General features: G+C 35.9%; 1 protein-coding gene across 1 annotated transcript; it reads right to left on the bottom strand.

Moving 5' to 3' along the window:
- Nucleotides 1-282: 282 nt before the first annotated feature.
- Nucleotides 283-4,601, bottom strand: LOC139901984 (uncharacterized). The gene is made up of 6 exons (XM_071884645.1): nucleotides 3,719-4,601; nucleotides 3,358-3,584; nucleotides 3,112-3,261; nucleotides 2,117-2,736; nucleotides 1,961-2,045; nucleotides 283-981 (listed from the first exon to the last, which is right to left on the bottom strand). The coding sequence occupies exons 1-6, from the start codon at nucleotides 4,599-4,601 to the stop codon at nucleotides 283-285; spliced, it is 2,664 nt and encodes an 887-aa protein (XP_071740746.1).
- Nucleotides 4,602-18,733: the final 14,132 nt, after the last annotated feature.

Raw genomic sequence — 18,733 nt, 5'->3', positions numbered from 1 at the left:
GAACCGACGGTTAATGATGGACCGATTTTGGGTGAAGCATGCAGTGTTAACAGCTTCAGCCCAAAGGGACGGAGGTAATTTGGAATAAACAAGCATTGTTTTTGCGGCTTCAACAAGATTACAATTTCGTCTTTCAAGATAAGAATTAAGAACCAAGTTTTGAAATTCCGTGCCGTTATCAGTTCTGAGGATTCGAACCAGTTTATTGATGGAGAGTTGAATTCTTTTTAGGAATTCAATGATTATTTTGGGAGTTTCAGACTTGCTTTTCTGAAATCTGACCTAGGTGTAACGAGAATAGTCATCAACTATCACCAGAATGTATTTTCGACCGCCTAGACTGGAAACATGCATTGGTCCACAAAGATCCATATGTAGCATATGTAATGGACTGGTGGTGTTGAATTCGGTTTTTGATTTGTGGGAGGATTTATGAATCTTTCCCATAACACAGGAAGGGCCAACGTGTGTGGAATCAAATGAGATGGGTGGAACACCGTTAACAAGACTATTGGAAACTAGTTTGTTGAGCTTCTGAGAGTGAAGGTGTGACATCCGGTGATGCCACAACCATGAGGTTTCGGAGGAAGCTTTAGAAACTAGACAGAGTGGTTGTAGATTTGAAGACATGTTTTTCATGGCAAGGGAATAAAGAGTGGATTCACGTTTTCCTTCGAGTAAATTGTCTCCCTCCATGGTTTGAACACAGCACATGGACCTTTCGAAGATCACGCGGAGATCACTGTCACAGAATTGACTAACACTGAAGAGACAACACCCAAGGCCTCGAACATATGACACGCGTTTGATGGTTACACCATTGAACACATAGTCAACATACCCTTCGATGGTTGCGATTTCATCATTTCCAAAGCGAACATAGGACACGCGTTTGTTGACATAGTTTGTCAACATGGATTTATCATCAATCATTTGTCTTGAACAACCAGAATCCAGATACCAAACACATGATGGGATAACCTGCAAAACAGATTTAAGCACAAGTTTTAGGGACCCCAGTTATCTTGGGTTCCTTGTAAGCAGACACATTCAGAGAATTTAGAGCATTAGGTTCATCAGATGAAACATTCAACAAGGTCTGAACATTCATTACAACACACGAATCATGGTTTTGGTGACCAAAATACAGATGTCTTTTACATCTATTATAAATTAATGACCCGGACTGAGAAGCAAGACTTGAGGATGCTTGGACTGTTTCAGTCTTGGGTTTCCACACTTTCAAAATGCTTTGTTTTGGTTTAGGTCCTGTGAAATTTAAAACACCAAATTTAGACTCAGTTTGAAAATGATTCATGTTTTTAAGTAATGACTGTCTAGCCCTTTGTGCTCTTTTGCGACGGTTTTGCTTTTGAGTCTTAGTTAATCCATCAGATACCCGCTTTGCAGCATAGTTGAGATTTGGTAGTTACGGATGTCTGATGAATTCGGGGTTGTGTTTCAATGGTCTACCACTGTTGCTTTGGAAGGAGTTAGAGTGGTTGATATTTCGGTGGACGTGAGGGTTTCTTGAACCACCCCTCCTGTCTAGAATAGGCGATGCATGGTGGTTATGGGCTTTTCTTGCTGATTGGTCATACACACCATGTTCTTAGATTATTCTTCGAACAGGGTTGTTTGGTTTTCTCATCAAGGTTGCGGAATGTGGTGGTTTGGGATCAGCACCCCTTTTAGTGACAATCATCTCTAAACGAGAGCCATGATTAGGGTTTTTTAGGATAGTGACAGCTGGAATGACAGGTTTCCTTGAGTTCACTACAGTAGTGTAAGGAAAGCCTTGGTGATGTGGGGGAAGAACTCGTTGAGAATAAGTGGGTACCCATGGTACAAATTTCTCTTGCGTTGATTTTTATTCCTTTTGTTGTGAATAGTCTTGTGATAATGTTGGACCAAAATTCTTTTCAGCTATTTCAAAATCTCGATTCATTAAGACTTTTACTTGCAAATCGATGTTGTCCTTTTCAATGAGAGCAACATGTTTCTTATATCCTTTTAGTTCAATTTTTAAGTCAACGATTTCTTCCCTGAGAGAATCAGTAAGAACATTTGAGGGTTCTATAAGTGGCAGGGTGGCGGTTCCTGAGGGGCTTTGGACTTTGAATTCATTTCACAGAAAGTAATCGCTTGACTAGCAATCTGTTTTTGAAGTTCATGCACATCATGAGCAAGTTGATCATTTGTGGACACATGGAGTGAGATTTGGTGTTGCATGGCTTTTATGATCATCAGAAATTTTCGTTCATTGTCAAAAGATTTCATTTTATTTTCGAAAAGTTCCTTTTCTAAACTGATGATGTATTTTTCTAATACCAGGGTTGGTAAGTAGACAACATGTTTTTGACCTTCCAAACTTTCATTCTCATTAAACAAATCAGGTAAGCTTTCATATGAAAATGAGTTTTTCTTTTTCAAATAAAGAGCGTTGATTTTATCATAGATTAGAACAATTTCTCTTTTCATTTTAGTTGATCTTTTAGCCAATGCTTCCTCAACCTCACTGCTGGATGCAAATGTGAGTCGTGCAGGTAGGCCAATCATCAAATATCTACTATCATACAGACAGGGCTCAGCTTTGGCCATATTGGACAAGGTGAGAGGATTTTCAAAGCCTAGGCCTTTGTTCTCACGGAAGGAGTCCTTTGGTCGATTCATGAACAGGGTTTGATTTGAGATATGTCCTGCTAAAACAACTGTAGACTGTTCGGTCCTGTAGAGCTTTTATTCAAATTGACCTAGACTAGTTTGAAGCACTAGATTATGTGCAGTAAGTTTAGAACATTCAGAGGTTTTCTTAGCAAGATCGAAAATGGGTTCTCTTATCTTTTCTTCTAAGGTATCTAGAAGAGTTTTCTTAGAAGCAGTGAGTTTCTTAATTTCTTTCTCTGCATTGTCTACTTTCTCACTAAGAACTTCATTTCTTAACCTAAAGTCTGTCCTTTCTATTCGTAACGGTCTCACACTAGATTCTAGCTCCTTCAATTGTGTTACCTTTTCAGCTAGATCCTTCTGAAGTGTTAGGTATGCATTGTTTGACACTTTGATTTTCAATTCAGCTTTTAACCTATGGTTCTCATTTTGTAGTCCACTAACCTGACTAGCAAGTGATCTAAGGTCCTTACTCATTTTAGAAAAGTTGTCAACATACATATCAGGCAATTCAGGGAGCACTCTATCATGATTATTAGAAGCAGGTTCATCTCTAATGGACACATTAATTTGGACAGTTGGGTCATTAGGTCTCTTAGAGGGTGCATGCAATACATTAGAAACACATTCAGAGCTATTATTTACATAGTTATAATAATATTCATGAATTATGTCGGTGTAAAGTTTTACCTCTTCCTTATCATCAGAAGAAACATTGTCAGGAGCACGGTTCATGTTGGTGAGTTTCACTACGTTAGCTCGTTCGGGCTCCTGTTCACTGTCTGACCAGTTCAGCCAAACATCATCTGAGGCTTTGAGGACCTTCCCCTTTTCGGCATCTTGGGCGGGCAACATCTTTTTCGTGTAGTACTCAGCATCCTTTCGTTTGGGTAGTATGCATTCTCGTGCAAAGTGACCTGTTTTACCACAGTTGAAACAAACATTATCGGGGTCCTTGTTATTAGGAGCTGGTATTGAGTGGTTGAGGTTTCGGGTTTTTTGTAGTATGAAGAGCTGGATGAGGTTCGATTGTTGTTGTTCTTGCTAAAACCTCCAGATGATCTCCTGAGATTCAGATGCTTGCTGAACATTGTGGCAGCCTTGACGAGATCTCGATGCTCTTCATCAACGTCAGAGTATGTGTCCTCATCAGAGGAAAAGGTTTGTTTTGCTTTGAGTGAGTTGGAGCGGTTGGAAGGGGTTTTGGTGGAGCTTTTGTTAACAAACAGAGCCATTAGATCACTGGTTTCAGCGAGGTTGGATTTAGGGTTTTGGGCAGCAAGAACATCAGGTTGATGATTCATTAGTTTCCCTACGACTTCATGGATGTTGTACTTCTTGGTGTTTTTGGAGGCACGGAAGTTGTTTCCGTATGGTGTCCGAGTGGCATTCAGTTTCTTCAGGAAATTCATGTTCAGCTCTTGATTTTCCTTTTTCACTCCAACCTTCTTTAGCTCATTTATGACCTCACAAAAACGTCTGTAGCATTCCTTTAAAGGTTCATCAGGTTTCTGAAAGTAGTCCTCATACATTGCAAGAGCTATGTCAAGTTTTATCTGGTCGGATTGGCTATATCCTTCCTGTTGACGAGTGATTTCATCTAGAAGTTCTTTTCCGGATTTCAGAGAGCTGACAGATTTGTACATGTCATGAGGAAGAGCTTGCATGATAATGGATCTGGAATCAATATCGGCTTGAGCTCTCTTGGCTTCTTCACTCTGGAGTTCATAGGGTTTTAGAACCACGCCGGTGTCAGGATGAAGTGAGATCTTAGGTCCATTGAGAAATGACTCCCAGAGGTATTTGGTTTGTTCTCCCTTTCCATCGATGAAGTTGTTGAATCTTCCTTTCCATTTGTCAAACAATCCCTCGAACAGCATGGGAGGACGAGTATTCGAGCCCACGACCAAAGCATCACGGTTTGCAGTAGCCATCTTAACTAAGAGTGTAGACTGAATGGTGCAAAAGAGAAGAGGTTGACAAGAGATTGTTAAGAGGAGGTTTTGAGAGTGGGGAATTACTTGTATAAACAGAGTGAAATTAGGGTTTTGGTGTAAAAGCACTTGTATAATCCAAGTGGTTTTTGAGCAAAGCCAAATTTCAAATCAGACAATGTTTTCAAGCAGCAACAAGGTGATAAGAAAGGAAGGTTTTCGAGCAGGACAGTTATGGGAACAAAATCCTAGGTTTTCGAGCAGGCAAGTTAATAAGGCACCAGTAAACTTTTAGAGCAGGAAAGTATTCGAGCACAAATCTAGATCTAGAGCACCTAAATTTTCGAGCAGATAACTAGGGTTTCAACCAAAACCAAGTCTTCAAAACAGGGTGGTCTTCGAGCAAAACCAGGTTTTCTGGAAACTGAGTTTTCTAGCACAATGAGACAAAGAACTAAGATTTTCGAGCAGAAAAAGATTTTTGTGCAAGGTTTTCGGGCAATAAGAAACACTGTTTTTAGTCAATCCTTTAATTTTTTTGGCACAATTTGCCAGCAAATAATCAAATTACACACTGTTCTCGAGCAAAAATTACACTTTTCACAATTTTTTCGAGCAAATTTGACTGAAAACACTTAATTCTGTTTGTTTTAAGTTCAAGTTGTTTGACTTTAAGAGAGAGAATACCTATGCACGTGAATACTTACACAAAAGTACAAGCTTATGCACAAAAGGACAAGTCCTTTGTCCTCTATGACATAAATTAAGGGATTATGTCAAGGACATGTCCTTTTCCCACTTAAAACTATCGGGTAAAAGCAATATCGGTGGGTATTGACTAATGGTCCAAAGTTTGGAGCCAAAACAGACTCAACACGTGGGTGAATGAACAGGTTTTTCGAGCAAGAACCTTAGGGTTTCACTGTAGTGGTGCAACCCTGAGAGGTTTTCGAGCAGAATCAAACCCAGAAGGGGTTTTTGAGCGTCTGTTCTGGGGAAAATCTTAAGCAAATTAAAAGGTTTTAAAGCATATTTAGCAGGATTTGTGTAGTGACCCGAATTTTTTCATGTTTATATATATTAATTGAGATTGATATTTACATGATTAAATGTTTCCAACATGTTAAGCAATCAAACTTGTTAAGACTTTATTAATTGAAATATGTTTCATATAGACAATTGACCACCCAAGTTGACCGGTGATTCACGAACGTTAAAACTTGTGAAAACTATATGATGACATATATATGGATATATATATATATATATATATATATATATATATATATATATATATAGTTAACATGATACTATGATAAGTAAACATATCATTAAGTATATTAACAATGAACTACATATGTAAAAATAAGACTACTAACTTAATGATTTTTAAACGAGACATATATGTAACGATTATCATTGTAAAGACATTTAAGAGATATTCATACATGATAATATCATGATAATATAATAATTTAAAATCTCATTTGATATTATAAACATTGGGTTAACAACATTTAACAAGATCGTTAACCTAAAGGTTTCAAAACAACACTTACATGTAACGACTAACGATGACTTAACGACTCAGTTAAAATGTATATACATGTAGTGTTTTAATATGTATTTATACACTTTTTAAAGACTTCAATACACTTATCAAAATAATTCTACTTAACAAAAATGCTTACAATTACATCCTCGTTCAGTTTCATCAACAATTCTACTCGTATGCACCCGTATTCGTACTCGTACAATACACAGCTTTTAGATGTATGTACTATTGGTATATACACTCCAATAATCAGCTCTTAGCAGCCCATGTGAGTCACCTAACACATGTGGGAACCATCATTTGGCAAATAGCATGAAATATCTCATAAAATTACAAAAATATGAGTAATCATTCATGACTTATTTACATGAAAACAAAATTACATATCCTTTATATCTAATCCATACACCAACGACCAAAAACACCTACAAACACTTTCATTCTTCAATTTTCTTCATCTAATTGATCTCTCTCAAGTTCTATCTTCAAGTTCTAAGTGTTCTTCATATATTCTACAAGTTCTAGTTACATAAAATCAAGAATACTTTCAAGTTTGCTAGCTCACTTCCAATCTTGTAAGGTGATCATCCAACCTCAAGAAATCTTTGTTTCTTACAGTAGGTTATCATTCTAATACAAGGTAATAATCATATTCAAACTTTGGTTCAATTTCTATAACTATAACAATCTTATTTCAAGTGATGATCTTACTTGAACTTGTTTTCGTGTCATGATTCTGCTTCAAGAACTTCGAGCCATCCAAGGATCCGTTGAAGCTAGATCCATTTTTCTATTTTCCAGTAGGTTTATCCAAGGAACTTAAGGTAGTAATGATGTTCATAACATCATTCGATTCATACATATAAAGCTATCTTATTCGAAGGTTTAAACTTGTAATCACTAGAACATAGTTTAGTTAATTCTAAACTTGTTCGCAAACAAAAGTTAATCCTTCTAACTTGACTTTTAAAATCAAATAAAAACATGTTCTATATCTATATGATATGCTAACTTAATGATTTAAAACCTGGAAACAAGAAAAACACCGTAAAACCGGATTTACGCCGTCGTAGTAACACCGCGGGCTGTTTTGGGTTAGTTAATTAAAAACTATGATAAAATTTGATTTAAAAGTTTTTATTCTGAGAAAATTATTTTTATTATGAACATGAAACTATATCCAAAAATTATGGTTAAACTCAAAGTGGAAGTATGTTTTCTAAAATGGTCATCTAGACATCGTTCTTTCGACTGAAATGACTACCTTTACAAAAACGACTTGTAACTTATTTTTCCGACTATAAACCTATACTTTTTCTGTTTAGATTCATAAAATAGAGTTCAATATGAAACCATAGCAATTTGATTCACTCAAAACGGATTTAAAATGAAGAAGTTATGGGTAAAACAAGATTGGATAATTTTTCTCATTTTAGCTACGTGAAAATTGGTAACAAATCTATTCTAACCATAACTTAATCAACTTGTATTGTATATTATGTAATCTTGAGATACCATAGACACGTATACAATGTTTCGACCTATCATGTCGACACATCTATATATATTTCGGAACAACCATAGACACTCTATATGTGAATGTTGGAGTTAGCTATACAGGGTTGAGGTTGATTCCAAAATATATATAGTTTGAGTTGTGATCAATACTGAGATACGTATACACTGGGTCGTGGATTGATTCAAGATAATATTTATCGATTTATTTCTGTACATCTAACTGTGGACAACTAGTTGTAGTTACTAACGAGGACAACTGACTTAATAAACTTAAAACATCAAAATATATTAAAAGTGTTGTAAATATATTTTGAACATACTTTGATATATATGTATATATTGTTATAGGTTCGTGAATCAACCAGTGGCCAAGTCTTACTTCCCGACGAAGTAAAAATCTGTGAAAGTGAGTTATAGTCCCACTTTTTAAAATCTAATATTTTTGGGATGAGAATACATGCAGGTTTTATAAATGATTTACAAAATAGACACAAGTACGTGAAACTACATTCTATGGTTGAATTATCGAAATCGAATATGCCCCTTTTTATTAAGTCTGGTAATCTAAGAATTAGGGAACAGACACCCTAATTGACGTGAATCCTAAAGATAGATCTATTGGGCCTAACAAACCCCATCCAAAGTACCGGATGCTTTAGTACTTCGAAATTTATATCATATCCGAAGGGTGTCCCGGAATGATGGGGATATTCTTATATATGCATCTTGTTAATGTCGGTTACCAGGTGTTCACCATATGAATGACTTTTATCTCTATGTATGGGATGTGTATTGAAATATGAAATCTTGTGGTCTATTATTATGATTTGATATATATAGGTTAAACCTATAACTCACAAACATTTTTGTTGATGTTTTAAGCATGTTTATTCTCAGGTGATTATTAAGAGCTTCCGCTGTCGCATACTTAAATAAGGACGAGATTTGGAGTCCATGCTTGTATGATATTGTGTAAAAACTGCATTCAAGAAACTTATTTTGTTGTAACATATTTGTATTGTAAACCATTATGTAATGGTAGTGTGTAAACAGGATATTTTAGATTATCATTATTTGATAATCTACGTAAAGCTTTTTAAACCTTTATTGATGAAATAAAGGTTATGGTTTGTTTTAAAATGAATGCAGTCTTTGAAAAACATCTCATATAGAGGTCAAAACCTCGCAACGAAATCAATTAATATGGAACGTTTTTAATAAATAAGAACGGGACATTTCAGTTGGTATCCGAGCGTTGGTCTTAGAGAACCAGAATTTTGCATTAGTGTGTCTTATCGAGTTTGTTAGGATGCATTAGTGAGTCTGGACTTCGACCGTGTTTACTTGAAAAATGATTGCTTAACAAATTTTGTTGGAAACTATATATTTTTAACATGTGAATATTATGTGATATATTAATCTCTTAACGCATTTGATATTATGTGATAGATGTCTACCTCTAGAACAAGTCCCATTGACTCACCTAATAATAATGAAGAGTCGAATGCAAATTGGAATGATTCGTGGACTGATTCACAAGTTCCCGAAGAGGAACCGGAAGAAGAGTCGGAACCGGAAGAAGAATCGGAACAGGAAGAAGAATCGGAACCGGATGAAGAAATAGAACCAGTGGGGAAAATAATAAAACGGTTAAGTAAAAGAAAATCCTCAACCAACCGACCAATGTTAATTATGGTCAATGGTGTTTCCGCCAAGGAAGCAAAATATTGGGAGGATTACCAATTCTCCGATGAATCGGATTCCAACGAGAATTGCGATGATGTTATAGAAATTACCCCAACTGAATTTAAAAAGGCAAAAGAAAATAATAAGGGAAAGGGCATAAAAATAGAGAAATCTAATTCCAACCCCGATGAACTTTATATGTATCGTCAACCCCCGATGTCCTTAAGTTGTAACAATGACCCGGGAACCTCTAAACCACCAGGTTTTTCTAAACCAATGTGGAAAACGACGGCTCGTATTAGGGGAACATCATATATCCCTAGAAACTTGGCAAAATGAACCAAAACCGAAGAAGAAGAAACAAGCGAGTCGGAATAAGATAGTTGTATTCGTGTGGTGTAATATATGTAATATAGTGTGCTTATGCTTTATGATATATGTAAAAATTGCTTGTATTAATAAGTATTTTTTTTTTATGAATCTAACTCTTGTCTATTTTACAGTATAAAAATACAAAATGGATAGACAACCCAATATTTTAAGAGACCTACCCGGAGACATGATTGATGAAATCTTGTCTAGAGTCGGTCAGAATTCTTCGGCACAACCATTTAAGGCGAGATCAGTTTGTAAGACATTCAAAGAACGTTCCAAGAATGCCTTGGTTTATAAAAGGCTTTCGTTCGAAAGATGGGGGATATCACATTGGGAAATCCATAAGTTACGATGTGTTTAATTTGACGCATATATTGCGGGGAACCCAAATGCTATTTTACGCAATGGGTTAAGAAATTATTTTGACTCAATATATCCGAATATTGGACTTCGTGATTTAGAAAAAGCGGCTAACATACAACATAAAGAAGCATGTTATGCTTACGGATTAGTAATGTTCGCTTCTCACCAAAGTGAGAACAAGAACATCGGGCTATAACTATTAAACAAAACGTTTCCACAAGTGACGGAGTCGGTAATTGGGGTAAGAAATGAGGTTTTTAGATTGTTACGGGACTGTTGGACATTACGTAACCCTCGTCCCTTTGACGACGTTAAAACACGCTGTCTTATCAACGGCCATAACGGTTATGTTCCACAAGACCAAGGATGGGAAGTAATCTTAGTAAAACCAGAATGCATGACTTGTTTCTGGACGTATGAATTACGTGTCTTTATTGCCTTTGCTGAACGACTTGTGTACTAGCTAGAATTATCTTCACAACCATCTTGTATCAAATTTATTGTGTGCTATATTTCATGCTATATGTAAAATAAGCGGTATTGTAAGTTTGTAAAATATTGTGTAAAAGTTTGAACGCGAAATATTATTATAATCAGTTTTTCATATAGAATTTTAGTAGTTGAATTGTATATTAGCTACTAAGTATGAACTTAACGGGTAGGTACTACCCGAATTTAAACTTATAAAACGCTAATATGAAGAAAAAGCTTTTATAAATGAGTTCATATTATGCTACGAAATACTATTAACTACTCTTAATATTCTGTATGATTAACTTGTTCCATTTGACTATTTTGAAGGAAATGGCACCGACTACTCGACACACCGTGAATATGAATGAAGAGGAATTCCGTACTTTTCTAGCTTCAAACATAGCCGCAGTACAGGCTGCGCTATATACCAACAATAGCCTGGGATCTAGCAGTACAGGAAATCGTGTAGGATGCACCTACAAAGAATTCACTGCCTGCAAACCTTTGGAATTTGATGGAACCGAAGGACCGATCGGATTGAAACGGTGGACCGAGAAGGTTGAATCGGTGTTTGCCATAAGTAAGTGTACTGAAGAGGACAAAGTGAAGTACGCTACGCATAGCTTCACAGGTTCTGCGTTAACATGGTGGAATACCTATCTAGAGCAAGTGGGACAAGACGATGCGTACGCACTACCGTGGTCAGCATTCAAGCACTTGATGAACGAGAAGTACCGTCCCAGAACCGAGGTCAATAAGCTCAAGACAGAACTTAGAGGGTTACGAACCCAAGGATTTGATATTACCACGTACGAAAGACGATTCACAGAATTGTGCCTATTGTGTCCGGGAGCATTCGAAGATGAGGAAGAGAAGATCGGCGCATTTGTGAAAGGATTACCGGAAAGAATCCAAGAAGATATAAGTTCACACGAGCCCGCCTCCATACAACAGGCATGTAGAATGGCTCACAAACTAGTGAACCAAATTGAAGAAAGAATTAAAGAACAGACTGCTGAAGAGGCCAATGTGAAGCAAGTCAAAAGAAAGTGGGAGGAAAACGGTGATAAGAATCACCAATACAACAACAACAACAATTACAACAATAATCGCAACAATTATCCCAACAATCGCAACATCAATCGCAACTACAACAAACGGCTCAACAACAACAACAACAACAACAACAACAACAACAGCAACTACAACAATCATCCCAACAACAATAATAACCGCAACAACAACAACAATCAGAAGCAGCTATGCCAAAGGTGTGAAAAGTATCACTCGGGGTTCTGCACCAAATTTTGTAACAAGTGTAAAAGAAATGGTCATAGCGCGGCCAGGGGTTAATAGAACGAAAGGAACAAATGGTGTCGGAACGAGTAATGGCGGAGCAAGTAGTGTCGGAGCAAGTTATGCCAATGTAGTTTGTTATAAATGTGGAAAACCGGGCCACATTATTAGAATTTGCCCGAACCAGGAGAACACGAATGGACAAGGCCACGGAAGAGTTTTCAATATTAATGCGACAGAGGCACAGGAAGACTCAGAGCTTGTTACGGGTACGTTTCTTATTGACAATAAATCTGCTTACGTTTAATTTGATTCGGGTGCGGATAGAAGCTATGTGAGTAGAGATTTTTGTGCTAAATTAAGTTGTCCATTGACGCCTTTGGATAGTAAATTTTTACTCGAATTAGCAAATGGTAAATTAATTTCAGCAGATAATATATGTCAGAATCGAGAAATTAAACTGGTTAGCGAAACATTTAAGATTGATTTGATACCAGTAGAGTTAGGGAGTTTTGATGTGATAATCGGTATGGACTGGTTGAAAGAAGTGAAAGCAGAGATCGTTTGTTACAAAAATGCAATTCGCATTATACGAGAAAAAGGAAAACCCTTAATGGTGTATGGAGAAAAGGGCAACACGAAGCTACATCTTATTAGTAATTTGAAGGCACAAAAACTAATAAGAAAAGGTTGCTATGATGTTCTAGCACACATCGAGAAAGTACAAACTGAAGAAAAGAGCATCAATGATGTTCCCATTGCAAAAGAATTTCCCGATGTATTTCCGAAAGAATTACCGGGATTACCCCCACATCGATCCGTTGAATTTCAAATAGATCTTGTACCAGGAGCTGCACCAATAGCTCGTGCTCCTTACAGACTCGCACCCAGCGAGATGAAAGAACTGCAAAGCCAATTACAAGAACTTTTAGAGCGTAGTTTTATTCGACCAAGCACATCACCGTGGCGAGCTCCTGTTTTGTTTGTCAAGAAGAAAGATGGTACATTCAGGTTGTGTATCGACTACCGAGAGTTGAACAAACTTACCATCAAGAATCGCTACCCACTACCGAGAATCGACGACTTATTTGATCAACTACAAGGCTCATCTGTTTATTCAAAGATTGACTTACGTTCCGGGTATCATCAAATGCGGGTGAAAGAAGATGATATTCCAAAGACTGCTTTTAGAACACGTTACGGTCATTACAAGTTTATGGTCATGCCGTTTGGTTTAACTAATGCACCAGCTATGTTCATGGACCTTATGAACCGAGTGTGTGGACCATACCTTGACAAGTTTGTCATTGTTTTCATTGATGACATACTTATTTACTCAAAGAATGACCAAGAACACGGTGAACATTTGAGAAAGGTGTTAGAAGTATTGAGGAAGGAAGAATTGTACGCTAAGTTTTCAAAGTGTGCATTTTGGTTGGAAGAAGTTCAATTCCTAGGTCACATAGTGAACACAGAAGGTATTAAGGTGGATCCGGCAAAGATAGAAACTGTTGAAAAGTGGGAAACCCCGAAAACTCTGAAACACATACGCCAGTTTTTAGGACTAGCTGGTTACTACAGAAGGTTCATCCAAGACTTTTCCAGAATAGCAAAACCCTTGACTGCATTAACGCATAAAGGGAAGAAATTTGAATGGAATGATGAACAAGAGAAAGCGTTTCAGTTATTGAAGAAAAAGCTAACTACGGCACCTATATTGTCATTGCCTAAAGGGAATGATGATTTTGTGATTTATTGTGACGCATCAAAGCAAGGTCTCGGTTGTGTATTAATGCAACGAACGAAGGTGATTGCTTATGCGTCTAGACAATTGAAGATTCACGAACAAAATTATACGACGCATGATTTGGAATTATGAGCGGTTGTTTTTGCATTAAAGACTTGGAGGCACTACTTATATGGGGTCAAAAGTATTATATATACCGACCACAAAAGTCTTCAACACATATTTAATCAGAAACAACTGAATATGAGGCAGCGTAGGTGGATTGAATTATTGAATGATTACGACTTTGAGATCCGTTACCACCCGAGGAAGGCAAATGTGGTAGCCGATGCCTTGAGCAGGAAGGATAGAGAACCCATTCGAGTAAAATCTATGAATATAATGATTCATAATAACCTTACTACTCAAATAAAGGAGGCGCAACAAGGAGTTTTAAAAGAGGGAAATTTAAAGGATGATATACCCAAAGGATCGGAGAAGCATCTTAATATTCGGGAAGACGGAACCCGGTATAGGGCTGAAAGGATTTGGGTACCAAAATTTGGAGATATGAGAGAAATGGTACTTAGAGAAGCTCATAAAACCAGATACTCAATACATCCTGGAACGGGGAAGATGTACAAGGATCTCAAGAAACATTTTTGGTGACCGGGTATGAAAGCCGATGTTGCTAAATACGTAGGAGAATGTTTGACGTGTTCTAAGGTCAAAGCTGAGCATCAGAAACCATCAGGTATACTTTAACAACCCAAAATTCCGGAATGGAAATGGGAAAACATTACCATAGATTTCATCACTAAATTTCCAAGGACTGCAAGTGGTTTTGATACTATTTGGGTAATAGTTAATCGTCTCACCAAATCAGCACACTTCCTGCCAATAAGAGAAGATGACAAGATGGAGAAGTTAGCACGACTGTATTTGAAGGAAGTCGTCTCCAGACATGAAATACCAATCTCTATTATCTCTGATAGGGATGGAAGATTTATTTCAAAATTCTGGCAGACATTACAGCAAATATTAGAAACTCGTCTAGACATGAGTACTGCCTATCATCCACAAACTGATAGGCAGAGCGAAAGGACGATACAAACGCTTGAAGACATGCTACGAGCATATGTTATTGATTTCGAAAACAGTTAGGATCGACATTTACCGTTAGCAGAATTTTCCTACAACAACTACCATTCAATCATTGAGATGGCACCGTTTGAAGCACTTTATGGTAGAAAGTGCAGGTCTCCGATTTGTTGGAGTGAAGTGGGGGATAGACAGATTACGGGTCCGGAGATTATACAAGAAACTACCGAGAAGATCATCCAAATTCAACAACGGTTGAAAACCGCCCAAAGTCGACAAAAGAGCTACGCTGACATTAAAAGAAAAGATATAGAATTTGAAATTGGAGAGATGGTCATGCTTAAAGTTGCACCTTGGAAAGGCGTTGTTCGATTTGGTAAACGAGGGAAATTAAATCCAAGGTATATTGGACCATTCAAGATTATTGATCGTGTCGGACCAGTAGCTTACCGACTTGAGTTACCTCAACAACTCGCGGCTGTACATAACACTTTCCACGTCTCGAATTTGAAGAAATGTTTTACTAAAGAAGATCTCACTATTCTGTTAGATGAAATCCAAATCAACGAAAAACTTCAATTCATCGAAGAACCCGTCGAAATAATGGATCGTGAGGTTAAAAGACTTAAGCAAAACAAGATACCAATTGTTAAGGTTCGATGGAATGCTCGTAGAGGACCCGAGTTCACCTGGGAGCGTGAAGATCAGATGAAGAAGAAATACCCGCATCTATTTCCAGAAGATTCGTCAACACCTTCAACAGCTTAAAATTTCGGGACGAAATTTATTTAACGGGTAGGTACTGTATGACCCGAATTTTTCCATGTTTATATATATTAATTGAGATTGATATTTACATGATTAAATGTTTCCAACATGTTAAGCAATCAAACTTGTTAAGACTTGATTAATTGAAATATGTTTCATATAGACAATTGACCACCCAAGTTGACGGTGATTCACGAACGTTAAAACTTGTAAAAACTATATGATGACATATATATGGATATATATATATATATATATAGTTAACATGATACTATGATAAGTAAACATATCATTAAGTATATTAACAATGAACTACATATGTAAAAATAAGACTACTAACTTAATGATTTTTAAACGAGACATATATGTAATGATTATCATTGTAAAGACATTTAAGAGATATTCATACATGATAATATCATGATAATATAATAATTTAAAATCTCATTTGATATTATAAACATTGGGTTAACAACATTTAACAAGATCGTTAACCTAAAGGTTTCAAAACAACACTTACATGTAACGACTAACGATGACTTAACGACTCAGTTAAAATGTATATACATGTAGTGTTTTAATATGTATTTATACACTTTTAAAAGACTTCAATACACTTATCAAAATACTTCTAATTAAAAAAATGCTTACAATTACATCCTCGTTCAGTTTCATCAACAATTCTACTCGTATGCATCCGTATTCGTACTCGTACAACACACAGCTTTTAGATGTATGTACTATTGGTATATACACTCCAATAATCAGCTCTTAGCAGCCCATGTGAGTCACCTAACATATGTGGGAACCATCATTTGGCAACTAGCATGAAATAACTCATAAAATTACAAAAATATGAGTAATCATTCATGACTTATTTACATGAAAACAAAATTACATATCCTTTATATCTAATCCATACACCAACGACCAAAAACACCTACAAACACTTTCATTCTTCAATTTTCTTCATCTAATTGATCTCTCTCAAGTTCTATCTTCAAGTTCTAAGTGTTCTTCATATATTCTACAAGTTCTAGTTACATAAAATCAAGAATACTTTCAAGTTTGCTAGCTCACTTCCAATCTTGTAAGGTGATCATCCAACCTCAAGAAATCTTTGTTTCTTACAGTAGGTTATCATTCTAATACAAGGTAATAATCATATTCAAACTTTGGTTCAATTTCTATAACTATAACAATCTTATTTCAAGTGATGATCTTACTTGAACTTGTTTTCGTGTCATGATTCTGCTTCAAGAACTTCGAGCCATCCAAGGATCCGTTGATGCTAGATCCATTTTTCTCTTTTCCAGTAGGTTTATCCAAGGAACTTAAGGTAGTAATGATGTTCATAACATCATTCGATTCATACATATAAAGCTATCTTATTCGAAGGTTTAAACTTGTAATCACTATAACATAGTTTAGTTAATTCTAAACTTGTTCGCAAACAAAAGTTAATCCTTCTAAATTGACTTTGAAAATCAACTAAACACATGTTCTATATCTATATTATATGCTAACTTAATGATTTAAAACCTGGAAACACGAAAAACACCGTAAAACCGGATTTACGTCGTCGTAGTAACACCGCGGGCTGTTTTGGGTTAGTTAATTAAAAACTATGATAAACTTTGATTTAAAAGTTTTTATTCTGAGAAAAAAAAATTTATTATGAACATGAAACTATATCCAAAAATTATGGTTAAACTCTAAGTGGAAGTATGTTTTCTAAAATGGTCATCTAGACGTCGTTCTTTCGACTGAAATGACTACCTTTACAAAAACGACTTGTAACTTATTTTTCCGACTATAAACCTATACTTTTTCTGTTTAGATTCATAAAATAGAGTTCAATATGAAACCATAGCAATTTGATTCACTCAAAACGAATTTAAAATGAAGAAGTTATGGGTAAAACAAGATTGGATAATTTTTCTCATTTTAGCTACGTGAAAATTGGTAACAAATCTATTCCAACCATAACTTAATAAACTTGTATTGTATATTATGTAATCTTGAGATACCATAGACACGTATACAATGTTACGACCTATCATGTCGACACATCTATATATATTTCGGAACAACCATAGACACTCTATATGTGAATGTTGGAGTTAGCTATACAGGGTTGAGGTTGATTCCAAAATATATATAGTTTGAGTTGTGATCAATACTGAGATACGTATACACTGGGTCGTGGATTGATTCAAGATAATATTTATCGATTTATTTCTGTACATCTAACTGTGGACAACTAGTTGTAGGTTACTAACGAGGACAACTGACTTAATAAACTTAAAACATCAAAATATATTAAAAGTGTTGTAAATATATTTTGAACATACTTTGATATATATGTATATATTGTTATAGGTTCGTGAATCAACCAGTGGCCAAGTCTTACTTCCCGACGAAGAAAAATCTGTGAAAGTGAGTTATAGTCCCACTTTTAAAATCTAATATTTTTGGGATGAGAATACATGCAGGTTTTATAAATGATTTACAAAATAGACACAAGTACGTGAAACTACATTCTATGGTTGAATTATCGAAATCGAATATGCCCCTTTTTATTAAGTCTGGTAATCTAAGAATTAGGGAACATACTCCCTAATTGACGTGAATCCTAAAGATAGATCTATTGGGCCTAACAAACCCCATCCAAAGTACCGGATGCTTTAGTACTTCGAAATTTATATCATATCCGAAGGGTGTCCCGGAATGATGGGGATATTCTTATATATGCATCTTGTTAATGTCGGTTACCAGGTGTTCACCATATGAATGAATTTTATCTCTATGTATGGGATGTGTATTGAAATATGAAATCTTATGGTCTATTATTATGATTTGATATATATAGGTTAAACCTATAACTCACCAACATTTTTGTTGACGTTTTAAGCATGTTTATTCTCAGGTGATTATTAAGAGCTTCCGCTGTCGCATACTTAAATAAAGACGAGATTTGGAGTCCATGCTTGTATGATATTGTGTAAAAACTGCATTCAAGAAACTTATTTTGTTGTAACATATTTGTATTGTAAACCATTATGTAATGGTAGTGTGTAAACAGGATATTTTAGATTATCATTATTTGATAATCTACGTAAAGCTTTTTAAACCTTTATTGATGAAATAAAGGTTATGGTTTGTTTTAAAATGAATGCAGTCTTTGAAAAACGTCTCATATAGAGGTCAAAACCTCGCAACGAAATCAATTAATATGGAACGTTTTTAATCAATAAGAACGGGACATTT

This window comes from Rutidosis leptorrhynchoides, chromosome 1 (assembly GCF_046630445.1).
Source record: "Rutidosis leptorrhynchoides isolate AG116_Rl617_1_P2 chromosome 1, CSIRO_AGI_Rlap_v1, whole genome shotgun sequence".
NCBI lineage: Eukaryota > Viridiplantae > Streptophyta > Magnoliopsida > Asterales > Asteraceae > Rutidosis > Rutidosis leptorrhynchoides.
Note: the sequence above shows the minus strand (reverse complement) of the source record. Positions and strands in the feature narration are given on the sequence as shown.

Coding starts and splice junctions, on each gene's coding strand:
- LOC139901984 (XM_071884645.1), bottom strand. CDS start 4,601: ATGGCTACTGCAAACCGTGATGCTTTGGTCGTGGGCTCGAATACTCGT. Junction 2,737..3,111: donor TTAGATCACTTGCTAGTCAG/GTTAGTGGACTA, acceptor TTTGAATAAAAG/CTCTACAGGACCGAACAGTC. Junction 2,046..2,116: donor TTCTGTGAAATGAATTCAAA/GTCCAAAGCCCC, acceptor TGATTCTCTCAG/GGAAGAAATCGTTGACTTAA.